Source organism: Glycine max, chromosome 14, assembly GCF_000004515.6.
Source record: "Glycine max cultivar Williams 82 chromosome 14, Glycine_max_v4.0, whole genome shotgun sequence".
NCBI classification, from domain to species: Eukaryota; Viridiplantae; Streptophyta; class Magnoliopsida; order Fabales; family Fabaceae; genus Glycine; species Glycine max.
In genome coordinates, this window is record NC_038250.2 from 47,306,054 (window position 1) to 47,333,200 (window position 27,147).

The 27,147-nt window shown below is 33.8% G+C and overlaps 4 protein-coding genes across 7 annotated transcripts; all 4 read left to right on the plus strand.

Moving 5' to 3' along the window:
- Positions 1–1,211: 1,211 nt before the first annotated feature.
- LOC100788341 (exocyst complex component EXO70B1) lies at positions 1,212–3,546 on the plus strand. Its single transcript, XM_041009095.1, has 2 exons — positions 1,212–2,817; positions 2,911–3,546. The coding sequence occupies exons 1-2, from the start codon at positions 1,468–1,470 to the stop codon at positions 3,496–3,498; spliced, it is 1,938 nt and encodes a 645-aa protein (XP_040865029.1). The 5' UTR covers positions 1,212–1,467; the 3' UTR covers positions 3,499–3,546.
- A 10,119-nt stretch (positions 3,547–13,665) lies between these two features.
- LOC100788866 (exocyst complex component EXO70B1) lies at positions 13,666–16,088 on the plus strand. Its single transcript, XM_006596385.4, has one exon. It carries the CDS (start codon positions 13,771–13,773, stop codon positions 15,913–15,915), a length of 2,145 nt encoding a protein of 714 aa, XP_006596448.1. The 5' UTR covers positions 13,666–13,770; the 3' UTR covers positions 15,916–16,088.
- A 7,356-nt stretch (positions 16,089–23,444) lies between these two features.
- Positions 23,445–25,942, plus strand: LOC102667375 (uncharacterized). 4 transcript variants are annotated; one of them, XM_041009077.1, is made up of 2 exons: positions 23,445–23,836; positions 24,006–25,942. In XM_041009077.1, the coding sequence occupies exon 2, from the start codon at positions 24,084–24,086 to the stop codon at positions 25,170–25,172; it is 1,089 nt and encodes a 362-aa protein (XP_040865011.1). In that variant the 5' UTR covers positions 23,445–23,836; positions 24,006–24,083; the 3' UTR covers positions 25,173–25,942. The 4 variants fall into 4 exon arrangements, with proteins under 4 accessions (XP_040865011.1, XP_040865013.1, XP_040865014.1 ...); XM_041009079.1 differs by having other exon boundaries at positions 23,445–23,639; XM_041009080.1 differs by having other exon boundaries at positions 23,445–23,639; positions 24,009–25,942.
- Positions 25,256–25,855, plus strand: LOC121173458 (exocyst complex component EXO70B1-like). Its single transcript, XM_041009071.1, has one exon. The coding sequence runs from the start codon at positions 25,256–25,258 to the stop codon at positions 25,853–25,855; it is 600 nt and encodes a 199-aa protein (XP_040865005.1).
- Positions 25,943–27,147: the final 1,205 nt, after the last annotated feature.

Below are 27,147 nucleotides of genomic sequence, written 5' to 3' on the forward strand. Positions count from 1 at the left end.
ATTAGAACTTCATGCATTTTATCTATTGAGTCTTTGCAAAGGCATTTGGGGGATAGATAGGTAAAATAGGCTTGTCATCGTGAGGCATCAGGGGCAAGTAAATGAATAGATGTGGGTGGGATAAAATCACCTGAATTGATAAAGAAAAAATCATAAACTCATACATCCTAGGCAGATAAGGCAAGTCAGTTCCTAACACTATTTTATCTTGAATTTATCTTTTATCTAAATCTTTTTTTTATCTTTTATCTTTTTCTTTATCTTTTAATTTTATCTTTAATTCTTTTATCTTATCTTTTCTTTTCTCTTCTAAGTTTATCTTTAAATATCTTATCTTTTCTTTACTTTATCTTCTATCTTTCTTTATCTTTTATTTTAAATTCTTATCTCTTGCTTTTAAATTGGATTTGCATTAATCTAAGTACAAACAAAGTCCCTGTGGATTCGACACTCGGACTTCCGAGAACTTTACTACTTGTAACGATTTGGTACACTTGCCAATGAGTTAACACTGGTGCTATTCTCTGTACTTCACTGATTGAATTGTAGTTCCATGGCACCACAATAACAATTAAAGTCTAAGCTACATCAAAATAAATTTGATTAGATTATTAAAGTTGAACTGAACAAAAATCTAATATTTATTTTGGTTTTAGTTAAACAAAAAGCAGTGAAATTTTGTATAATTACGAAGCTTGATAACATGCATACTTGGTTTTTCTTTTTTAAAAAAGAAGCAAATGGGTGTGTGTACTGAAATTTATCTTTTGCAATCTTACGTGTCGATTTGTATGAATCTATGGATTGTAAGACAAAATTAAGCAAAGGAAAAAAAAATATTGCAAAACATGTATGAAAGTCATAAAAACAGAAGAACCTTACCTTTTCATATTTTTGTGACAAAACCACAAAACCGGATGTATTTAATTTATGAAATCTTTAAATTCGTAATTTAAAATTTAAAAAGAAATTTGTAAAGAAAAATCTTCAAATCCAATCAAAGAATTTTATTTAAAAGTGTTTAAACTTTTTTTCTTTTATGGAACTTGTCTTGTTGTGAAAGACTTTTGGTCCATTTCTTCAAAATTTCATACGCGTGATTTCCTTGAAATTTCATCATAAATTCATTGATCTTTCAGTGTGGAAAAACAATAAAACAAACTGATAGGTCAATTGCTTTAGACTTTTTGTTCCTTCACTCTAAATTTCTTCTCAATAAATGGGTGGGTTTCTAATCCTATGCCAGAAAATAAAAATGCTTGCTCTCTAGTCTGTATATCTATCTAGCATTCTCTCTATCTTTCTCCTTCCTATTTCTCTCCTTATCTTTCTTTCTTTCCTTCTTTCAATCTTTAACCACACACCTTTAGTTTCTCTATGTTTTCCAGCAGGCAAAGGCTCTAGAGGATCCAACTTTAACCACATATCTGTCTGTGAAAGTATTTCTTTTCCCATTTCAGATAAAACATGACTTCTTTGACCATCCAGATGGCGAGATGGCTGAAGAAGGAAGCACTATGGAGATATGTGGGGTTCGTTTCAACTATTCTTGGACTACTCTGTTATGGTCTCAGCTCCTCCTTCAACTCTCTCTTCGGAGAGTGGAGCTTGTTGAAGATCTTTCTTTACAGTATTTTTAGTCTCTTCATCTGCCTTTGGAGTCTCTTTCCAAAGGTATGGCAACACTCAACTAATCTCCGATTCAAAGCTCATTTAGCATTCTTGGTTTTGACCATTACATCTGTGTATTCCTATTTTGCGGATAAAGTTGTGAATCGAAAACCAGATGCATATAGCTTGATTTCTTCTGCTGCCTTTGCTATCGTGTCCCTCAGCCTGTCAAGGCAAACTGAGTGTGGATTTGAAGTGGATTTTTTTTATTTTTTCCTGGGATGTCTAATAGTACAACTCTTGAAGATTAAATTGGCATTAGTTATTGTTGGAGTAGGTTTTAGCTATGCCCTTATTATTCTTCGTTCCTCTTTATATACCATGCCATACCAGAATCTTGGAGTCCAAGATGAGCATTCACTAGTGATTGATGTAAATTCGCTACGTACAGATAATGCTACTATGATGCCACAACTCATGACTTGTATCAGGGCACTTCAGCAGGGCAATTCAAATGTCACCAACATGCTTTCTAAGCTTGTGAAGGAATACCTTGAAGATAATTCCAAACCAGTAGTAATTGACCGTAACTTTGTGATTGATGCGCTACCTTCGGGAAAAATCAATGACCTTCGCAAAAATATAAAGCTGGTAATGGGCGTTGGGTTTGCAAAGGAGTGCTACGAGGTGTACTGTAACTGGAGGAGGGAAAGCTTAAAGGAGTGCTTAATAAATTTATTAGGCTTGCCAGAGATTAATGTGGAGGAGAAAAGTAGATTGTTGGAATTTGAAAATTACATTCTTAGAAGACGTATTGAGGCTATCCAGGTCGCTCTTGGAACACTAATTCCCAGTGAGCGACGACTCTGTGATAGCGTCTTCCAGGGGTTCTCTTATGTGGCTGATCTTTGTTTCACTGATATTTGTCGGGGAACCTCAATTCAATTGCTGAATATTGCTGTTGTGTTTGCGAGAGCTAGCCCTTCATACTGGCGTTGGTTCGAAATCATTGGCATGTTTGAGGCATGGCGTGACGAAATTCCTGAGTTTCAATCGTTGTTTCCAGAGTCAGTGGTAAAAAAAGCAATGGCAATCCATGACGAATTAGGAGAAGCAAGCAGGGACATTTTTATGAAAGTGATAAATATGATTTTCCATAACCCAGAGGCGAAGATAATGGTAAGAGCCATGGATGGCAAGATTAAGGTAATGACCATTAATGTCATGAGTTACCTCATTGGTTTGGCCGATCAGACCTCGGAGCATAATGGAGCTGGAACATCTTCACTTTCTGTGCAGATTGATCGAATAATGAAGCGTTTGGAGAGAAAATTGGTGGCAGAGAGCAAACATTTGGGAGAAAGACGGTACTTTTTCATGATGAATAGTTGGAGGTTGGTAGAGCTATGTGCCGAAAAGTCGGGGTTAGACGTTGATTGTTTCAAAAAATACACAGCAAAAATTCAACAAAACCTCAAACTTTATCAAAGAAGCTCTTGGAATGTGGTGCTAGACTTGTTGAAGCTAGAGAACGATGATCGGTTTGTGGAGCCTAATGCTAACGCAGAGTCTATGAAAGACAAGCTCAAATTGTTCAACAACCACTTTAAGGATCTATGTAGCATTCAATCTAGATGGGCTGCCTTTGATATGCAGCTGAGGGAACAAATAATAATGTCGCTAGAAAACATTTTGTTGCCAGCATATGGAAACTTCATTGGGAGGTTCCAAAATATTCTTGGTAAACATTCTTATGAGTATATTAAATACGGAATGTTTGATATTCAAGACCAAATCAACCATTTGTTTCTCGAAACCAAGCCAATGAGTCAGAGACTTCTAAAGTTTGTATCTCAGGTTTGTAGTTCTAAAAACACTTATGTATAAAAATGGAAAGAAAAGATGAAAATAATTTGGTTGTTTTTTCATTCTGAATCATAGAGTCAATATATACACAAATACATATATCTAATTAGATGATTCTACTCCAATAACTCAGCAATCTATTCCTACAATCAAGTTATTCTAATATGACTGACTGTTACCATATTTAAAGCAAGAATCATGGGATACAATTAACTCTCATAATAATAAGAATCATAGAATATTGACTTTCCTAACATTCCCCCTCAAGTTGGAGAGTGGATATCAAGAACTTCTAACCTGCTCTTCATTGTAAGAAAGGATTCCTTCCCTAGTAGTTTAGAGAATACATCGGCAACTTCTTCTGTTGAAGGAACATACTCAGTTGCAACTGAACCATCTTGAATTTTATCATGAATAAAATGACAATCTATCTCTATATGTCGAGTTCTTTCATGAAATACCGGATTAGACGCAATGTGAAGAGCTGCTTTGTTGTCACAATACAACAGTGCTGCCCTTGAGTGCAATATCCCCAAATCCTTCAACAATGAACATAGCCAAGACAACTCAACATGTGCCTGTCATAGCTCTATATTCTGCTTCAGCTGATTATAGAGAAACTATCTTTTGTCTTTTTGTTCGCCAAGAAATTAGAGAGGATACCAAAAAAAACACAATACCCTGTAGTTGATTTTCTGGATATTGGACGACCTCCCCAATCTGAATCACAAAAAGCACGTAAAGATAAATCATTTTGGGAAGAGAAAAATAAACCTTGACATGAATTGTTCTTTAGATACCACAATATTTGCATGGCAGCTTTCATATGAGGTTTGCGAGGAGCATGCATGAATCTACTCAATATGTGCACTGAGTAGGTGATATCCGGACGAGTAACAGTCAAATAAATTAGGCATCCTACAAGTCGTCTATATGGGGATGGATCTTTCAACAATTCTCCTTCATCTGACAATTTTACATTTTGCTCCATGGGAAAATTCACAGGTTTAGCTCCCAAACATCCTCCATCTTTTAGAATTTCCAAAGCATATTTTCTTTGCAAAATGAATATACCTTTCTTTGACCGAGAAACCTCCATGCCCAAAAAATATTTCAAGTCACCCAAATCTTTAATCCGGAATTGATTATGCAAAAACTTTTTAAGAACAATTATGGCATTGAGATCATTACCAGTTATGAGGATGTCATCAACATAGATCAATAAGGCAGTAAATGATTTCCCTTTCTTACATGTAAACAATGAATAATTTGCTTTTGATTGAATAAATCCAGCACCTTGAATAGCTGTAGAGAACTTGGCAAACCATTGGCGAGAGACTTATTTTAATCCATATAAGAATTTGTTGTGGCGACACACAAGGTTCTCCCCCTGTCGCTGAAAACTAGGAGGAAGAGACATAAATTTCTTCAGAAAGATCTTTGTGAAGAAATGCATTGTGGACATCAAGTTGATGAAGTGACCAACGTATTGTAACCAAAGCATTGTTGTAATAAACAACGTATTGTAACCATTTTAGCAGTAGGTGAAAAAGTGTCATGGTAATCAATCCCTTCAAGTTGTGTGTAACCTTTTGCTACTAACCGTGCTTTATAGCGTTTAAGAGAACCATCTGATTTGTGCTTGATTTTGTAGATCCAACGATAACCAATAGCTTGCTTTCCAGGAGGAAGAGGTGTGAGAAACCAAGTATCATTTGCCTTTAAAGCAGCCAACTCAGATTGCATTGCTATTTGCCAATGAGATTGAGAAGCAGCTTGTTCATAACATGTAGGTCAACATCATTAGTAATAGTAGCAATAAAAGATCTATGTTGTGGTTGTAACATCCCATTTTTCGTAAACTAATTGTTATCTATAAATAAATAGAGTAAGAAAAATGATGAGGTTTTTATAATTAAATAAATAAGAAATAACTTTATTGATTAAAATAATGGTTTGAGAAAAAATAAAAAAAGTATTTTATTTATTATTTGATAGAGAATAAAATAGAGTTTCTTTTTATAAAATAAAAAAAATAGAGTAAACAATAAGTTATAAGTACCCTAGGTATAAATAGAGACGTGTTAGGTCAGTTTTCATATTGACCATGCCCTATCTTTCTCTCATTTTCGTTTTTTTCCTCTCCTTCTCCCAAAATCCTTTTTTTTCCCGCGGACCATCAAACCTGTCTCAGAAAAATGACGATCTCGGAATCATTCATCGTTGCATCGTCATGAAATTTAAGCACATGGTTTGAAACTAAATTCCGAAAAATCCCACCGTTGGAAATTATGAAAAGATGTCGGAGCTGAGAGAAATACCGTTCACATTGTAACTTTTCCTTTCCCGTAGAAACCCAGAGCTATCTTAGTAAAACTATGATCCCAAACTTGTTAACCGTTGGATTGTCATGAAATTTTGATATGTGGTTCACGATTCATTTCCACATGTCTTCAGCGTAGGGATTTAGAAAATAATGTCTGTGGAGGGAGAAAGATGCATTGCACGTAGGACCATGGAATGGGGGCTTCAATCCCTTCTTCTTCTCCCTAACGTTTGGGAATCCTAACAGAGTAACTGGATGAGGAGCTCTAGAGAGCACTAGAAACCCCACAATTGATAACGAAGAATGCTTGAGCGACTACATCGAGGTAAGGGATGAGTTATTCATAATTGGGATTAGTGAGAACATGTGTAGGGATTCTTAGAGTATCAATTGGAATGAGTTTTGAGGTGTTTCCGTAATTTTTTATTTTAACCTTATAATTATAACTGTGAATTATATATGTTTGATGAACCAGTGATGTCCCAATGAGAAATTGCTATGAAATTGATGTGTTCTTGTGTTGAGTGTGAACCCTTAAAAAAATTGAGTTTTTTTTAGTAACGTTAATTATATTCTAAATAATATTATTCAATGACTTGTTTTATACAAATTATTATCTTGTTCTAATTTTTCCACAACGATGATCAACATGTTATGTGTATATATTTATTGTAATACTAAAATAATAAATTAAAGGAAGTTGTAAGGTTAATGCCTAGTAGTAATTTCTTTTGATGTAATATTAAATTAATTGTGATTTACTCTCTCTGTGTGTGTGAGAGTGTGTGTGTGTGTGTGTGTGTGTGTGTGTGTGTGTGTGTGTGTGTGTGTGTGTGTGTGTGTGTGTGTGTGTGTGTGTGTGTGTGTGTGTGTGTGTAGCGCAATATGTTAAACGTGTTTGAAACACGAGTATGAGGTCGTGGGTATTGTATAATTCATGAGCAGTGTTTATAAATGAAATATGTGATGAATTATGGAATAACATGTTGCGTGCAAATTTAAACATGTGTTAATTTGTGAGATACATGTAAACATATGATGATGGATTGTGACATTATGAGATGTGAAATTGTGAATGGGTTTTGGTTGTGAATTAGTGTGTGGTTAACACTTGATGTAACATTACTTGTGTTGTAATTTGTGAATTGTACAACAACCTGAGTAGTGTTATCTTGAGAAAAGTGTTGATGCGTAGTATTAAAGAGAGTGTAGGTTTCCTATTTAGGAACCAGTGTTAAATTATAGCGCAATTGTGTTAAACGTGTTTAAAACACAAGTATGAGGTCGTGGTTATTGTATAATTCATGAGCAGTGTCTGCATGCAAAAAAAAATTATTTTAGGGGTTGGACCTGAATCTGGAGGGAAAGGCCCTGACGGACTCTTCGAAGTGTAGGCCTTGAGGGTCACCCGGTTTGAGTGCTCCTTTAACTCTGTGCCAATCCCACATGGTTGGAGCATTCTCGCAAAACAGCGTGACCCTGACTGGTCTCCCTATGATTTTACTTAGTGAGAGTGATCTGACTTACCCATTGTGTGGAAATAAAAACATGTGGGTGTCACCTGAACGTTTACATGTGGGTGTCACCAAAAAGCATCTCAACAGTGTACATTTTTTCTTGTTTCTACTTAATTTAGATTGGAAATAAAAACATGTGGGTGTGACCTGAAAGTTTAAAAACATCCCTCCCTTTTTCACTCAACCAAACCACCTTTTTTCTCTGCTTTTCTTATCTTTTCCATTGTACCAAACAGAGTGTAGGAGTAACATGTAGGAATATTTTCATGAAAATGAAAGATAATGTTTTTTGTAACCTATTTGTGAAGTAATTGTTCGGCCAGATGCCACAGATCATCCAATGCTTTGTTGAGTCATGGACTACACAGAGCAAAATTTAGGAGAATTCTGCAAGTTTGCTGATGGAACCGGTACATTTTCAGTTTCTAATAAGATTAATAGAATAATAAAGAGATTGGGTAGAGACCGGGCAGCAAGGTCCAAATACTACAAGTACCCTACTTTATGCTACCTTTTCATGATGAATAATTGGAAGTACATAGTGCGAAGGGCAACAAAGTTGGGAATAAACCCTGATGTTTTGCAAAAGAGCGCAACAATAGTTCCACAAAACCACAAAAATTATCAAAGAAGCTCTTGGAAAATGGTGTAACATCCCAAATTTTCGTAAATAAATTTAAAAAGTATTTTCAGTAAAAATAAATAAATAAATAAATATAGAGCAAATAATAGGCTGAGTACCCTAACTATAAATAACTATGATAAGTCAGGTGCCTCCTATTGGCCTCATTTTTGTTTTTCCCCTACTCCTCTCAAAACCCTTTCTTTTTCCCGCAGTCCACCAAACCTATCTCAGAAAAATGACGATCGCGGATTCATTCACCGTTGGATCGTCCTAAAATTTGAGAACCACATTAGCAACCCAATTCCGAGCAGTCTCACCGTTGGGAATTTCGATATCATGTCTGAGCTAAGAGAAATACCCCTCGCATTGTAGTCTTTTCTTTTCCCATAGAAACCCAGAGCTATCTCGGTAAAACTACTATCCCGATTTCGATAACCGTTGGATTTGCGCACACTTTCACCGTTGGGATTTATGAGATAATATTTGTGGAGGGAGAAAAAGGAATCGCATAAAGACAGTACAAGTGAAGGTTTCAATCTCTTCTCCGTCTCTCTGACGTTTGAGAATTTTATCGGAACAGCCAGAGGAATAATTGGAGGAATCCCAGGGAACCGCTAGAGATGCTGCTATCACTGGCTAAAGACACATGAGTCGGCTCAGAGGTAAGGGATGAGTTATTCACAATTGGAAATTAATGAGAACATGTGTAGGGATCCTTAGAGATATCAATTGGAATAGGTTTTGTGGTGTTTTTATAATTTTCATTTTATCCTTATAATTATTACAGTGAATTATATATGTTTGACAGACCAATTATTGTGAAATTGATATGCTATTGTGTTGAGCGTGAACCCTATAAATTGAGTATTTTTTCTAATTAATATGAATTGATGAAATAAAGTAAGGAGAAATTTAGAGAGAGATATTGATTTTGTATTTTCTCTTTTTCTTGCTTTTTAGGTTTTTATATATAATTTAAAAAATTAATATCATAATTGAAATTGACCAAAGTGTTCATATAATTATTTAGAATTTGTGCATTGAAAGCTTACCTTGTAATTTGTGATTCAATATGATGTATGCTAGTTTATATATATAGAGGTAGTTATTTATATTAATAATTTATGTAAATAATATTGTAGAGTGTTATAGTATGATTCCAAAAATTATTAAGTGTTGGAATTTGAGAATATTATGGTTAAATTTGATGAACATGTGTATATTGTACCTTATGAATATCATTAGGAATGTTATGAGATGGTTGATGTGATGTTATGAGATGTTAAAGTGTGGACATGATATTTGATTGTGAATAAGTGGATGTGGTTAACACTTGATGTTACATTAATTATATTGTGAGCTATGAATTATACAATAACCCGACCAGTGTTTATGCGCAATGTTAAAGAGAAAGTGTAGGTTCCTAGTTATGAACCAGTGTTAAATTGTAGCGCAATTGAGTTAAACATGTTTGAAACATGAGTGTGAGGTCGTGGTATTGTATAATTCATGAGCAGTACTTATAAATGAAATATGTGATGAATTGTGGAATAATATGTTGCCTTGAGATTATAATATTGTTATTGAGATTGAGTAAAAGTGTAAACTAGAACAGGTGTTGAATGGTGAGATACGTAAAAACATGTGATGGTGGATTGTGACATTATGAGATGTGAAATTGTGAATGAGTTTTGGTCGTGAATAAGTGTGTGATTATTTCTTGATGTGACATTATTGGTGTTGTAATCTGTGAATTGTAAAATAATCCGACCAGTGTTATCTTGAGAAAAGTGTAAATGTGCAGTGTTAAAGAGAAAATGTAGGTTTCCTATTTAGGAACTAGTGTTTAAAGAGAAAATGTAGGTTTCCTATTTAGGAACCAGTGTTAAATTGTAGCGCAATATGTTGTACGTGTTTAACACACGAGTGTGAGGTCGTGGGTATTGTATAATTCATGAGCAGTGTCTGTGTGCTAAAATGATTTTAGGGGTTGAACCTGAATCAGAAGGGAGAGACCCTGACGGACTCTTCGGAGTGTAGGCCTTGGGGGTCACCGGGTTTGAGTGCTCCTTTAAGCCTATGCAGATCTCATATGGTTGGAACATTCTCGCAAAACATCGTGACCCTGACTGGTCTCCCTATGATCTTACTTAGTGAGAGTGACCTGACAAACCCATTGTGTGGTGTGTCTTGTTATGTACTCCTAAGCGCCCCAGGATCGTTTTTCATTGATATGGTACCACATTGCATATAGGTTTGAGTCTTAGCATAACTGTTGCATACGCTTGCTAATTGTTTATTATGAAATTGATGTGTTATTATGTCTTGATCGGAGTGTGTGATTCTTGTGTAATGTGATCGATGATTGAAAAGTGTGATTGATGATTAAAAGGTGAATTTCGAATGACAAAGTGGTGGAATTATGTGAGTTATATTTAAGTAAGTTTTATTTTATTTATATGATATGTATATCTATTTGTCTTGCTTATCTATTAGTTAGGAATGTCATAACTCACTCCCTATGTGTTGTTTGTGTTTGGATCATGTGATGATCTTGAACTTTGTGTTCGGGGGCGCAGATGACTAGGTGAATTGCTTTCAGGAACCTTGTCCTGAAGGACGTCGAGACACAACGCTCTGATAGGATGTGGCATTGGGGTATAGGATTTTGTATTAATTGTATGAAATCTTAGACGACCTTGTTTGAGCCGATGACTTTATTATTTATTTGGACAAGTTTGGATATGATATAGAAGAAAGTGGTTGTGAACCTTTTATCCCTTTGAAAGACTTGTATTTAAAAATGTTTTAAAAAATACTTTTAATTAATATTTAAATTTTTATTCCTTGTTTGTATATATGTGAGGGGTAGAGGGTGTCACAAATGATGCCGGTCTTTTTGAAGCTAGAGGACAATGAGTTAGTGGACACATTCTATCAAAGACAACCTTATCAACGAGCACAATAGTTCGACAAAACCTCAAACTTTATCAAGAAGCTGTTGGAATATGGTGCTAGACTTTTTGAAGGTAGAGAACCTCCCAATGCACAATCTATGAGAGAAAACCTCAATTTGTTCAACATGCAATTTGAGGAAATATGTAGCATTCAATCTACATGGTATGCCTCTAATAAGCAGCTATATAAGTGGACAAATAATATTATCACTACAAAACATGATGTATCCTCGACCCATTGCTCAACCAAATGAATTAAATTCATCGCTAAGTAGAGTGATAAATAATATACTAGTTTTGGAAGAGTTAAAAGAATTAAAAATAATAAAAATGTTTTAAAAATAGAATAAGCGTATGTCTCATTTAATATTAGAGGTAATTTAATATATATATATATATATATATATATATATATATATATATATATATATAAATTTAATGTTATTAACTAAATTAATTAATTTTTTAGTTGTTGTAAATTTGTTAACTGAGCCTTATAAAAGAGATAAAAGGAAGTATTAATTAACTTGTGATAATTCCATTCATTAACATATTCTAATAAAATAATAGATAATAAAAGTTCAAACAAACAATCCCAAATGAAAAGTATTGATTAGTTCAATAATATATAAGGACTAATTTTTTATAGCAACTTAATTTTTTTAATAATATTAAATGCCATCAAAATAAGATATTTTATTTCAATGCTTTAAAGATTTTTTTATTTTAATTTTTTAAATTTTACACAATTTATGGAAAATCCACTTGAGTGCCTAGAAGACGTGGCAAATGAATGAGTTACCAACATAATTATTGCATCATTTACTCAACACAAGTATTAAAACTAAAAGTTTTAAATCTTTAAAGAACTAAAAAAAACAGTTTACTTTATAAAGATGAAAAGGTTATTTAAGTCTTAAAAGAATATTTACAATGACAAAAATGAAAAAAAAAGACTAAGTAATAATATGAGAGTCCTCAGAAAAATTTTCACTAACAACACTTGATAGATTGTCTTCTCGATCCAAAACAAAATCAATGGCTCAATCATTTTGAATAGGTTTAAATACTTTTTTTGTCCATGTAATTTAGTTTTTTTTTTTGTACTTGATTTTTTTTTTCTTTTTAATCCTTACAAAATATATTTATTTTATTTTCGTTCTTAAAGGACTTTAGACGATGCTTTGAACTGTAAAAAGGTATTTTAAATAGTAAAAAAAAGTTATCGAAAACGGTTTAAGGATGAAAAAAAAAACACATTTTAGAAGATTAAAACATTTTTTTATAAAGACGAAAATGAAAAATAATATATTAAATTATAAGAATAAAAAAAATTAAAACTTTTGAATATCCTAGGATGGCTTTGTGAAAAATTGGTAACTCGAAATTTGAATATCCTGGGATGGCTTTATTTAATTAAAAGTGTTTTAAACTTTTTTTCTTTTATGGAACTTGACTTGTTGTGAAAGACTTTTGGTCCATTTCTTCAAAATTTCATACGCGTGATTTCCTTGAAATTTCATCATAAATTCATTGATCTTTCAGTGTGGAAAAACAATAAAACAAACTGATAGGTCAATTGCTTTAGACTTTTTGTTCCTTTGCTCGAAATTTCTTCTCAATAAATGGGTGAGTTTCTAATTAATCCTAAGCCAGAAAATAAAAATGCTTGTTCTCTAGTCTGTATATCTATCTAGCATTCTTTCAATCTTTAACCACACACCTTTAGTTTCTTTATGTTTTCCAGCAGGCAAAGGCTCTAGAGGATCCAACTTTAACCACATATCGGGGTTAGACGTTGACTGTTTCAAAAAATACACAGCAAAAACTCAACAAAACCTCAAACTTTATCAAAGAAGCTCTTGGAATGTGGTGCTAGACTTGTTGAAGCTAGAGAACGATGATCAGTTTGTGGAGCCTAATGCTAACGCAGAGTCTATGAAAGACAAGCTCAAATTGTTCAACAACCAATTTAAGGATCTATGTAGCATTCAATCTAGATGGGTTGCCTTTGATATTCAGCTGAGGGAACAAATAATAATGTTGCTAGAAAACATTTTGTTGCCAGCATATGGAAACTTCATTTGGAAGTTCCAAAATATTCTTGGTAAACATGCTTATGAGTATATTAAATACGGAATGTTTGATATTCAAGACCAAATCAACCATTTGTTTATCGGAAGCATGCAAATGAATCAGTACCTAAAAGTGACAGAGAGAGTCTTAAAAGTTAATTTGTATCTCAAACCACTCAAACCGCGTCATTACTCAACCGCGTGGAAGAGACTTTGTAGGTAATATGATATATGAATTTATTATATGTTTTTATTTTTTTATAAATATTTAATTTTTGAATTATTTTTAACAAATTTTTATTTTATGTTGAGTTTTTAATAAAATAATAATTTTTTCCTTGTTAATTTTTAGTGTTTAATAAATTAATAAATTTTATATTTATTATTGGTCTGAATTAAAATAAAATTTATTAATTTATCAGGAAGTAAGATAAAATATTAATAACAAAAAATAAACTGTTATCTTATTAACAACTTATGCTAAAACAAAAATTTATTAAAAAATAAACATCAAAATTAAATATTTATTAAAAATAAAAAAAATATATTTAAGTTCATTTTATATATCTTTCTTCTTATCATATATCATATGAGTTAAAAGGTGTCTAATTAATAGCATGGATGTGGACGGATCTTTATCCTATAATTTATTATAGCATATAAGGTTTTTGTCCCTTTCCTTGAAATTTCATCTGAAGATACAGGTGGGTTTCTCATCCTAAGCCAGAAATGATTGCTCTGTAGTCTGTATATATTATCTGTTAAAGCAACTCTTACTCACTACATAAAAAACATGACGCTTTTGGCCATCAAAATGACTAGATGGCTGACTCAGGTAGCGGTATGGAGATTTGTTGGTTTTGTTTCAACTATTGTTGGACTTGTTTGTTACGGTCTCAGCTCCTCCTTCAACTACCTATTTGGAGAGTGGAGCTTGTTGAAGATCTTTCTTTACAGTGGTTTTAGTCTCTTCATCTGCCTTGGGAATCTGTTTGCAAAGGTATGTCGACCCTCAACCTCAACGAGTCTCCGATTCAAAGCTCATTCATCATTCTTGGTTTTGACCATCACATCTGTGTATTCCTATTTTGCTGACAAAGCTATGAATGGAAAACCAGATGTATATAGCTTGATTTCATGTGTTTCCTTTGCTATCATGTCGTTCAGCCTCTCAAGGCAAACTCAGTGTGGATTTGAAGTGGATCTTTTTTATTTTTTCCTTGGATGTTTAATTGTATTACTCTTGAAGATTAAATTTGCATTAGCTGTTGTTGGAGTAGGATTCAGCTATTCCCTTATTATTCTTCGTTCCTCTTTAGACACCGCATTGCACCATAATCTTGGGGCCCAAGTTGATCAACTGGCTAGTACTACTGATACTTCTGCAGTAGTGCTTTTCGTTGATCAACTGGGCCGTACTGATATTGATGTAGCAGCAGTGCAAGATATCGTTGTCGAAGGGCAACGGGATAATGCACAACGTGATAATGCTAGTATGATGCAACAACTCATGGCTTGCATTGAAGTTCTTAGGCAGGGCAATTCGAATCTCACCAACATGCTTTTGGAGCATACAAAAGAATACTTTGATGATAAATCAGAACTAGCTGGTGTGGACCATAACTTTGTGATTGATGCGCTACCATCTGGAAAAATCAACGACCTTGAGGAAACCATAAAGCTCATGGTGGACGATGGACTTGAGAAAGAGTGCTGCGATGTGTACTGTAATTGGCGGAGGGAAAGCTTAGAGCAGTGCATAATAAATTTATTACGGTTACAAGGGATCAACATCGAGGAAAAACTTGAACAGAGGGAATTTCAATATTACATTTTAAGATGGATTAAAGCTGTCAATGTTGCTCATAGGATACTATTTCCCAGTGAGCGACGACTCTGTGATTGCATCTTCTCGAGGTTCTCTTCTGTTGCTGCTCTTTGTTTCAATGAGGTTTGTAGGGGAGCCCTGATTCAATTGCTCAATTTTGCTGAAGCTGTTGCAAGTGGAAGCCCTTCAGAGTGGCGTTTGTCCAAAATCCTTGACATGTTTGAGACATTGCGTGACCTGATTCCTGAGTTTCAATCGTTGTTTCCTGAGTCAATGGTAAAGGAAGTAATGAAAGTCCATGACAAATTAGGTGAGGCAAGCAGGGTCATTTTCATGAACATGGAAAATGTGATTTTCCATATCCCAGAGACCAAGGTAATTGCCCCGGCAGATGGCAGGGTTCACCTAATGACCAAACACGTCATTCGCTACCTCGTTTTTACTAGTCGGGCACAAAAGATCTTGGAGCAAATTTTAGAACAATACCCCAAGTTTGCTAATGAAGTGGCAAAATCTAATTCAGTTTCTGATCAGATTGATCAAGTAATTAAGCGATTGGAGACAGAACTTGTCACAGTGTCCAAAAACTACGACAAGCCTGCTTTGCGTTACTTTTTCTTGATGAATAATTGGAGGTGTGTAGAGCTAGAGGCAATTAAGTTGAGATTAAACCTTGGTTGTTTCCATAAAGACACAACAAAAGTGCAACAAAACCTCGAACTTTATCAAAGTAGTTCTTGGAATATGGTGCTAAACTTTTTGAAGCTAGAGAACAACGAGCTAGTGGAGCCTAATGCGAACGCAGAGTCACTGAAAGGCAGCCTCAATTTGTTCAACATGCACTTCAAGGATATATGTAGCACTCAATCTAGATGGCTTGCCTTTGATAAGCAGCTAAGTGAAAAAATAATAATGTCACTCCAACACATCTTGTTGCCAGCATATGGGAACTTCATTGAGAAGTTGCAAGATGTTCTTGGTATACATGCTTCTGAGTATATTAAATATGGATTGTTTGATATTAAAGACCAACTCAACCATTTGTTTCTTGGAAGCATGCCAATGAATCAGTATCTGAAAGACAAGGAAAAATTGTTAAAGCTTGCATAAACTGATATATAAACTTTTTGTTATCATAGAAGTTGTTGTAATAAGATTTATGACTTGTACTACATGCCCTTCTATGTTTTCCTTTTAGAATGCAAACACATTTTTCCTTTCTGTGTTGTTTTTGTATTTTAGATTGGCATGAATCAACTCGAAGTCCAAGTTGCAAAGGAGAACATACTTTGGTTTTATTGGGGGAGAAATAACTGTAAAAAAATTTGTCGACGGCTATGTTGCGATAATTTTCTTCCAATTTACAAGTTTGTTTCCATTTCAAGCCTCTTTTTCCCTTTTGCAACATTACATTTTATGGAGTCAATCCAAAGATGCCACCGTTTAAAAATGAATTTAAAACTCATTGCTTAATTCGTGCTAAGTTTATTTTTAAGTAATTAAATATGCTTCCAATTAAACATTTTTGCAACATTACATCATTCAAGGGGTGTCTTGTTTATAGCTCTTTGTACTCCATGGTTATTTTTGGACTACAATATGTTTTTTTAGATCCACGATAAATTAGTAAATTTTGTATTTTCTCTTTAATAAAGTAGTCTCTCAAAAAAGAAAAATTCGAATTTAGTTACTAAATGTACAAAAAGCACGAAAAATTAATCCTATACATAATTTAATGACAAATTGATTCCTTAATTTTATAACTTAATATTAAATTATTTCTCAAAAAATACAATTTAAATTGGTCCTTGGATATCACAACCTAATGACAAAATGATTTCACAAATTTAACAACAAAACAAATTTGTTGTAGTTTTTGCACATCCAAAAATTAAATTTGTATTTTTTAGACCAATTTATCAGTGCATTACATCTTCAGGGACCAATGACCAATTTGATTATTTACCCTTAGACTTTTGGTCACTTTCCTTGAACTTTCATACACATTAAAGATAAATATAAGATAAATAATCAAATTTGTCCATGAAAGTGTGAAGCATTGACAAATTGTAAAAAATGCGACTACTTAATCCAACAAATAATTTAATAACAAATTAATCCGTGAAGTTTGAAATACGAGACCAGATTTAGCTATTTACCCAATATAATACTTGTTACACAAGACAAGATTTTGTATCCCTTTCCTCGAAGTTCATCTGAAGAAACAGGAGAGATTCTCAACCTATACGTAGAAAATGCGCTCTCTCTCTAATCTCTACATATTTGTCTGCTGTGAAAGCAATTCTTACCATCTCTCACACTTACAGATTATCAAGATGTTGAACACTCTCACACTTACAGATTCAGGGAAGAGAGAATATGCACACACATATGGAGAGGGGGATAGGGAAATTGATAGGAAGTGAAATTTTGTTATAGCTTCACTCACACAGAGAGTTGTTGTACAAGCAATGACTCCCTTATATAGGTGAGTTTCTAACAATTACAAACAAATCAAAATTAACTAGCTAACTGAATTATAACTAACACAAGAACCTTCAGCAAACTATAATGCCGATGGTGGACAATGGGTTTGAAAAGGAGTGCTGCCACGTGTACTGTAATTTGTAATTTATGAGTTGTAAGAGATCAACATGAAGCAGAAACGTGAAGGGAAACAATTGGAAGAGTACATTATTGGAAGATGGATTAAAGCTCTCATGGTGGCTCTTAAGATACTATTTCTAAGTGAGCGACAACTCTGTGATCGCTTGTCTTCTCGGGGTTCTCTTCTCTTCTGTTCCTGATCTTTGTTTCACTGAGGTCTCCCTGGGAGACACAGTTAAATTGCTGAATTATGCTGATATGCTTTCAAATATCCTTGACATGTGTGAGACATTGCGTGACCTATTCCTGATAGTCAATCAGTGCTTCAGGAGTCTCTGGTTAAGGAATTAAGGACAGCCCACATCAGATTAGAACTGTGTTTGGTTGTGAGAAAACAAAGGGAAAGAAGGAAAAAATATGTGAAAAAAAAGAGAAATAGAATAAACATTTGGTTGGAGTCAAATGCAATGGAATACAGAAAAAATATATGCATTAAAGTTGTTTAGTAGGTAAAAAAAAATGATACGTTGATGAAAATATCATTTTACCTCTAAGTATAAAAATGTTGAGTTTTTTTATTTTTTTTTATAAAAAAAAACCATGTAAGTTATTTTTAAATTTTGGACACTTGAGTTCGTGTGAGCCAGAGCTAGCTGAAGAAAATAAATTAGAGTTTTCACAAAATCATGCTGCGTGGTTATGAAACCGTGCTCCATTAAAACGTACGTGCTCCGGAACAACATTCTATGCCCACATGTTACAAGGATTTTTATTAGAAAAAAAACTGTACTTATGGTTCTTCCCAATATTGTTCTGTAATTGTCTTTCATGCGGTCCTAAGCTTGATAATTTTAAATATTTATTGAAGTGCTCTGGCTAGACATGAGTAGGTGTTGTGGACCTTGAGGCTGATGCCACATGCTGAATTTGAAAGAAAACCGTTACGCTGTAAAGCATAATCGATTATACTTAAGAGGAAGGCAACTTGGGAAAAGCATCTCAACAGTGTACATCTTTTCTTGTTTCTACTTAATTTAGATTGGAAATAAAAACATGTGGGTGTCATCTGAAAGTTTAAAAACATCCCTCCCTTTTTCACTCAACCAAACCTCCTTTTTTCTCTGCTTTCCTTATCTTTTCCATTGTACCAAACAGAGTGTAGGAGTAACATGCAGGAATATTTTCATGAAAATGAAAGATAATGTTTTTTGTAACCTATTTGTGAAGTAATTGTTCGGCCAGATGCCACAGATCATCCAATGTTTTGTTGAGTCATGGACTACACAGAGCAAAATTTAGGAGAATTCTGCAAGTTTGCTGATGGAACCGGTACATTTTCAGTTTCTAATCAGATTAATCGAATAATAAAGAGATTGGGTAGAGACCGGGCAGCAAGGTCCAAATACTACAAGTACCCTACTTTATGCTACCTTTTCATGATGAATAATTGGAAGTACATAGTGCGAAGGGCAACAAAGTTGGGAATAAACCCTGATGTTTTGCAAAAGAGCGCAACAATAGTTCCACAAAACATAAAAAATTATCAAAGAAGCTCTTGGAAAATGGTGCTGGTCTTTTTGAAGCTAGAGGACGATGAGTTAGTGGACACAATCTATCAAAGACAACCTGATCAACGAGCACAATAGTTCGACAAAACCTCAAACTTTATCAAGAAGCTCTTGGAATATGGTGCTAGACTTTTTGAAAGGTAGAGAACCTCCCAATGCACAGTCTATGAAAGAAAACCTCAATTTGTTCAACATGCAATTTGAGGAGATATGTAGCATTCAATCTACATGGTATGCCTCTAATAAGCAGCTAAGTGGACAAATAATAATATCACTACAAAACATGTTGCCAGAGTATGGAATCTTCATTGGGAGGTAATTTCAAGATATTCTTGGTAAACATGCTGCTGATACTTACGTTAAATATGGAATATTTGGTGTTCAAGACCAACTCGATCAACGTTTTGTTACTTGGAAGCGTGCATGCCAATGACACAGAAGATGGAAGCGAAGGAGAGTCGGTTAAAGCTTGTATCAAACTAAATATATACTCTTTTTTTTATTACTATCATAAGAGTAGTTCTAATAAGATTTATTGTAACATCCCAATTTTTCGTAGATAAATTTAAAAAGCTTTTTAGTAATAAATAAATAAATAAATAAATATAGAGCAAATAATAGGCTGAGTACCCTAGGTATAAATAGTTATGTTAAGTCAGCTGCCTCCTTTTGGCCTCATTTCCGTTTTTCCCCTTCTCCTCTCAAAACCCTTTCTTTTTCCCGCAACCCACCAAACCAGTCTCAGAAAAATGACGATCTCGAACCCGTTCACCGTTGGATCGTTGTGAAATTTGAGTATCATGTTCGCAACACAATTCCGTGCATTCTCACCGTTGGGAATTTTGATATCATGTCTGAACTGAGAGAAAAACCCTTCGCATTGTAGCCTTTTTCTTTCCCGCAGAAACCCAGAGCTGTCTTGGTAAAACTACGATCCCGGTTTCGTTAACCGTTGGATTATTGTTAAATTTGGATATGTTGTTAGAAATTCAATTCCTCACGCTTCCACCGTTGGGATTTGCGAGATAATATTCGTGGAGGGAGAAAAAGGAATCGTATGAAGACAGTACAAGTGGAGATTTCAATCTCTTCTCCGTCTCTCTGACGTTTGGGAATTCTATCGGAGCAGTCGGATGAATAATTGAAAGAATTTCCGGGAACCGCTAGAGATGTTGCTATCGCTGGCTGAAGATACGTGAGCCCGCTTAGAGGTAAGGGATGAGTTATTCACAGTTGGGGATTAGTGAGAACATGTGTAGGGATCCTTAGAGGATTAAATTGGGATTTTATTTTGGGATTTTTGTTAAATTGCAATTTTTCCTTTATGATTATAAATAAAATATTGATGTCCTGATGAAAATTGCTTGATAAATTGTGCTCTTGATATTTGTATATTTGGACCTATGATTTGGATATAATTGTGTAATATTATTTGAGGGGTTTAGTCCTCATGTTGTGATAGTCTTTTATATAAATTGTTATATTGAGGATATGAAATGATAATTCAAATTGTGAGTATGTGATGAATTGTAGAATAACATGTTGCTTTAAGATTATAATATTGTTATTGAGATTGAGTATAAGTGTAAAGTTGAACATGTGTTAATTTGTGAGATACGTGTAAACATGTGATGGTGAAATTGTGAATGAGTTCTAGTTGTGGATAAGTGTGTAGTTAACACTTGATGTGAAATTACTTGTGTTGTAAGCTATGAATTGTACAATACCCGACCAGCGTTATCTTGAGAAAAGCGTTGATGCGCAGTGTTAAAGAGAAAATGTAGGTTTCCTATTTAGGAACCAGTGTTAAATCGTAGCGCAATTGTGTTGAACGTGTTTAAAACACGAGTGTAAGGTCGTGGGTATTGTATAATTCATGAGCAGTGTCTGCATGTAAAAAAAAAAATTATTTTAGGGGTTGGACCTGAATCAGGAGGGAGAGGCCCTGACGGACTCTTCGGAGTGTAGGCCTTGGGGGTCACCGGGTTTGAGTGCTCCTTTAAGCCTATGCTGATCTCATATGGTTGGAGCATTCTCGCAAAACATCGTGACCCTGACTGGTCTCCCTATGATCTTACTTAGTGAGAGTGACCTGACAAACCCATTGTGTGGTGTGTCTCGTTATGTACTCCTAAGCGCCCCAGGGTGGTTTTTCACTGACATGGTACCACATTGCATATAGAATTGAGTCTTAGCATAACTATTGCATATGCTTGCTAATTGATGTGTTATTATATCTTGATCGAAGTGTGGGATTCTTGTGTAATGTGATTGATAATTGAAAAGTGAATTTTGAATGACGAAGTGGTGAAGTTACGTGAGCTATGTTTAAGCAAGTGGTATCTCATTTATATAATATGTATATTTAATTGTCTTGTTTCTCTATTAGCTAGCTAGGAATGTGATAACTCACTCCCTGTGTGTTGTTGTGTTTGGATCCTGTGATGATCTTGAACTTGTGTTCGGGGGAGCAGATGAATAGGTGGATGACTATGAAGAACCTCATGCTAGAGGACACGGGAACACCACGCTCTGATAGGATGTGACATTAGGATATAGGTTCTATATTAATTGTATGAGACTTATATGACTTTCTTTGAGTCGAGATGACTTTATTATTTATTTGGACAAGTTTGAATATGATGTAAAAGAAAGTGAATGTGAGCCTTTTACCCATTTGAAAAGCTTGTATTTAAAAATGTTTTAAAAATACTTTTAATTAATATTTGAATTTTTATTCCTTTATTAATATATATGTGAGGGGTAGAGGGTGTCACATTTATGGCTTGTACTTGTACCATATGCCATTCTCGGTTTTCTTCTTAGAATCGCAAATTTATTTTCCTTTTGGTCTTGTTTCTATTTAGTTATATATGGCTCAAGTTGAAGTCCAATTTGCAATTGAGAATAGACTTTCATTTTTGTTCTGATCTCAAAATCTGCATGCATTGTTAGGATCCCTTGTATTTTATTATCCGCTTAAGTGTTTAGAGTGAATCATCATAATTTTATTTTATTTGTAAGAAATGTTTTAGTTGATTAAGATCAGAGGATGTATCCTCGACCCATTGCTCAACCAAATGAATTAAATCCATCGCTAAGTAGAGTGATAAATAGTATACTACTGTTGGAAGAGTTAAAATAATTAGAAATAATAAAAATGTTTTAAAAATAGAATAAGCGTATGTCTCATTAATATTAGAGGTAATTAAAAAAATATAAATTTAATGTTATCAACTAAATTAATTAATTTTGTTAGTTTTTGTAAATTTGTTAACTGAGTTTTATAAAAGTGATAAAAGGAAGTATTAATTAACTTGTGATAATTCCATTCATTAACATATTCTAATAAAATAATAGATAATAAAAGTTCAAACAAACAATCCCAAATGAAAAGTATTGATTAGTTCAATAATATATAAGGACTAATTTTTTATAACAACTTAATTTTTTAAATAAAATTAAATGCCATCAAAATAAGATTTTTTATTTCAATGCTTAATGTAAAGATTTTTTTTTATTTTAGTTTTTTAAAGTTTACACAATTTATGGAAAATTCACTTGAGTGCCTAAAAGACGTGACAAATGAATGAGCTACCAACATAATTATTCCATCATTTACTCAACACAAGTATTAAAAAAAGTTTAAAATCTTTAAAGAACTAAAATAAAATAAAAACAGTTTACTTTATAACGATGAAAAGGTTATTTAAGTCTTAAAAGAATATTTATAATAATTAGATAAATAATAAAAAAAATTGTAATATTTTGCATTTTATCTGCATAATTTAAAATGATAGAATCTAAAGTGAATTTTGATTTTAAATTTCTAATACCATTATCTAGAATTAGATTAAATAATAAAAAATATACAAAGATTTAAGTATAAACTGATATTATATAAAAAAAAATCTCAAAAGAAATTTCACTAGGTACCAGCACTAACACTCGTCTGGATCCACAACAAAATCAGTGACTCTAACATTATTTTTTATTTTTTAGATAACAGACTCAAACATTCTGAATCCTTTTGTCAATTTTCGAAAAACATCGGTAGTAAACAACTTCGTCCTTTACAATTTCGTTCGTTGCATGCAGTATATTATATTATTAAGAAAATAAAACTTTGGAATATCTACTAAATATTAGGGCATATAACTGGTCAGAGGAAGCTCAGGGAAGGAGCATGTAATACATATATAATTCAACCATTTTTTTAAATAAAAAAAAATAGTCCACGCTAAAATGAGTTTAATAGTAACACTAGTTTTGGGTATATTGAATGTGAAAAATTATACTGGTTGATTGAGTATATATATGAGTTTAATAATAACACTAGCTTGGGTCCCTTTGCTTGAAACTAACGTCATCGCTCATCCGCGTGAAAGAGAAATATAACTTATTACCTCTTGTTTATGATAAAATAAGATACACTGAAACTTGTTTCTTATTAAAAAAAAAAAAAGAGATCGGAAAAGAGTATTACAATAGACCAGGTTTTGGTCCCTTTCTGCGAAATTTCGTCCGAACAAACGGATCATCTCCTACATAAGAAATGCTTGCTCTCTATAAATTGATCTATCTGTTAAAACAACTCTTCATCACTTCAGAGAAAACGTGAAATCTTTGACAACACAAATCGTGACATGGCTGAAGCAGGTAGCAGTATGGAAATTTGTTGGTTTTTCTTTCAACTGTTGTTGGTCCATTTCTTCAAAATTTCATACGCGTGACTTCCTTGAAATTTCATCATAAATTCATTGATCTTTCAGTGTGGAAAAACAATAAAACAAACTGATAGGTCAATTGCTTTAGACTTTTTGTTCCTTCACTCGAAATTTCTTCTCAATAAATGGGTGGGTTTCTAATTAATCCTGAGCCAAAAAATAAAAATGTTTGCTCTCTAGTCTGTATATCTATCTAGCATTCTCTCTATCTTTCTCCTTCCTATTTCTCTCCTTATCTTTCTTTCTTTCCTTCTTTCAATCTTTAACCACACACCTTTTGTTTCTTTATGTTTTCCAGCAGGCAAAGGCTCAAGAGGATCCAACTTTAACCACATATCCCGTCTGAAAGTATTTATTTTCCCATTTCAGATAAAACATGACTTCTTTGACCATCCAGATGGCGAGATGGCTGAAGAAGGAAGCAGTATGGAGATATGTGGGGTTCGTTTCAACTATTCTTGGACTACTCTGTTATGGTCTCAGCTCCTCCTTCAACTCTCTCTTCGGAGAGTGGAGCTTGTTGAAGATCTTTCTTTACAGTGTTTTTAGTCTCTTCATCTGCCTTTGGAGTCTTTTTCCAAAGGTATGGCAATACTCAACTAGTCTCCGACTCAAAGCTCATTTAGCATTCTTGGTTTTGACCATTACATCTGTGTATTCCTATTTTGCGGATAAAGTTGTGAATCGAAAACCAGATGCATATAGCTTGATTTCTTCTGCTGCCTTTGCTATCGTGTCCCTCAGCCTGTCAAGGCAAACTGAGTGTGGATTTGAAGTGGATTTTCTTTATTTTTTCCTGGGATGTCTAATAGTACAACTCTTGAAGATTAAATTGGCATTAGTTATTGTTGGAGTAGGTTTCAGCTATGCCCTTATTATTCTTCGTTCCTCTTTATATACCACGCCATACCAGAATCTTGGAGTCCAGGATGAGCATTCAGTAGTGATTGATGTCAATTCGCTACGTACAGATAATGCTAGTATCATGCCACAACTCATGACTTGTATCAGGGCACTTCCGCAGGGCAATTCAAATGTCACCAACATGCTTTCTAAGCTTGTGAAGGAATACCTTGAAGATAATTCCAAACCAGTAGTAATTGACAGTAACTTTGTGATTGATGCGCTACCTTGGGGAAAAATCAATGACCTTCGCAAAACTATAAAGCTGGTAATCGGCGTTGGGTTTGCACAGGAGTGCTACGAGGTGTACTGTAATTGGCGGAGGGAAAGCTTAAAGGAGTGCTTAATAAATTTATTAGGCTTGCCAGAGATCAATGTGGAGAAAAGTAGATTGTTGGCATTTGAAGATTACATTCTTAGAAGACGTATTAAGGCTATCCAGGTCGCTCTTAGAACACTAATTCCCAGTGAGCGACGACTCTGTGATAGCGTCTTCGAGGGGTTCTCTTCTCTGGCTGATCTTTGTTTCACTGATATTTGTCGGGGAACCTTAATGTCATGAGTTACCTCATTGGTTTGGCCGATCAGACCTCGAAGCATAATGGAGCGGGAACATCTTCACTTTCTCTGCAGATTGATCGAATAATGAAGCATTTGGAGAGAAAATGGGTGGCAGAGAGCAAACATTTGGGAGAAAGACGGTACTTTTTCATGATGAATAATTGGAGGTTGGTGGAGCTATGTGCCGAAAAGTCGGGGTTAGACGTTGATTGTTTCAAAAAATACACAGCAAAAATTCAACAAAACCTCAAACTTTATCAAAGAAGCTCTTGGAATGTGGTGCTAGACTTGTTGAAGCTAGAGAACGATGATCGGTTTGTGGAGCCTAATGCTAACGCAGAGTCTATGAAAGACAAGCTCAAATTGTTCAACAACCACTTTAAGGATCTATGTAGCATTCAATCTAGATGGGTTGCCTTTGATATGCAGCTAAGGGAACAAATAATGAAGTCGCTAGAAAACATTTTGTTGCCAGCATATGGAAACTTCATTGGGAGGTTCCAAGATATTCTTGGTAAACATGCTTATGAGTATATTAGATACGGAATGTTTGATATTCAAGACCAAATCAACCATTTGTTTCTCGGAACCAAGCCAATGAATCAGTACATAAAAGAGACAGAGAGACTCTTAAAGTTTGTATCTCAAACCATGTGTAGTTCTAAAAAGACTTATGGGGTGTAATTTCCTTCTGCTAAATGTTTTTATTTTAAAATAAGAAGACTAAAATTATGGATTGTGAAAAATAAAGAGACTAAAATTACATTTAAATCTTTTTTTATTGGAATGGCTCAAGTCAAGTCCAAATTGCGTTTGGGAATATACTCTGATTTTTTGGTGGAGAAAGAACTATAAAATTTTTACCAAAGTTTATGGCGATAATTTTCTTTCAATTTACAAAATTCCTTTCATTTATTCTTTTTACAACATTACATCTTTACAAGTCAATCTCAAAGAGGAGATTTGCAAAGGGTTAAATAAATATGCATGTCCCTGGAGTATTTATTAATTTTTAATTAAATCCCCGAATTATTTTTTCAATTAGATCCCTGAATTTGTAATTAGGTTTGTCATACGACAGTGACCAAGTTTAAAAAAATTAGGGACCCAATAAAAATGTTCAGAGACCTAATTAAAAAATTTTACATTCCAAAGGACTTACTTAAAAATTGTCACCTTTTGTTAATTAGTATCTCACCTTTGTTAGATAGTATTCTAACCTTTGCATATCGATATATTGAGTTTAGAACCTAGAGAGGTGAGAAGACGAGATTGAAGAGGTTGACAAATTTTAATTGTCACTGAATTATTTATCATTTTTAATTAGGTCAATGGATTATTTTTTTCAATTAGGTCCCTAAACTTGTATTTTTTTTTTAAAGACATGCAAAGACATCATAATAAGATAGGAGATTTCAATTATGTTGACATCTCATACCCTACCAATAATTTACAACACAGAAAACTAGGTCCATATCCGAATAATTTAAAGACCTAAAAATTAACCTTTTAAAAATAAGAAATTTAAATACAATTTTGGTCCCTTTATTTCATTAAATCCGTAAAATTTGTCCCCTGATTTTAAAATTGAGATATTTAGTCCCTCACTATTCTAAAATCAGGAAATTAGGTGGTACTGTCAAATTGGTTGTGTTGACTATTAAGGAAAAAGGTTGACAAGTGTATCAAATCACTCAAGTAACAAAGTGAGTAAAATCATCTCTAAAGAAACTTGTGCCATAAATGGGAAATTTATAATAATTTAAATAGACTACGGAAATTGAAAATTTATGTAACTCAAATTAAATAAGACTGCATAAAAATAAAGAGTAAAAAGAAGGGCAATTTGAGTTTCAGAATTTATCAAACAGTTGGTGTGCATGGTAAACAAGAGTTTCAATCAATGAGAAAAATTGTCGGGATTTAACTTCATGGATTTTTTAAATGCTTTCACTACAAATTCCTATTCAAATAAG

Coding starts and splice junctions, on each gene's coding strand:
- LOC100788341 (XM_041009095.1), top strand. CDS start 1,468: ATGACTTCTTTGACCATCCAGATGGCGAGATGGCTGAAGAAGGAAGCA. Junction 2,818..2,910: donor CCATGGATGGCAAGATTAAG/GTAATGACCATT, acceptor CTTTCTGTGCAG/ATTGATCGAATAATGAAGCG.
- LOC100788866 (XM_006596385.4), top strand. CDS start 13,771: ATGACGCTTTTGGCCATCAAAATGACTAGATGGCTGACTCAGGTAGCG.
- LOC102667375 (XM_041009077.1), top strand. CDS start 24,084: ATGACTTCTTTGACCATCCAGATGGCGAGATGGCTGAAGAAGGAAGCA.
- LOC121173458 (XM_041009071.1), top strand. CDS start 25,256: ATGAAGCATTTGGAGAGAAAATGGGTGGCAGAGAGCAAACATTTGGGA.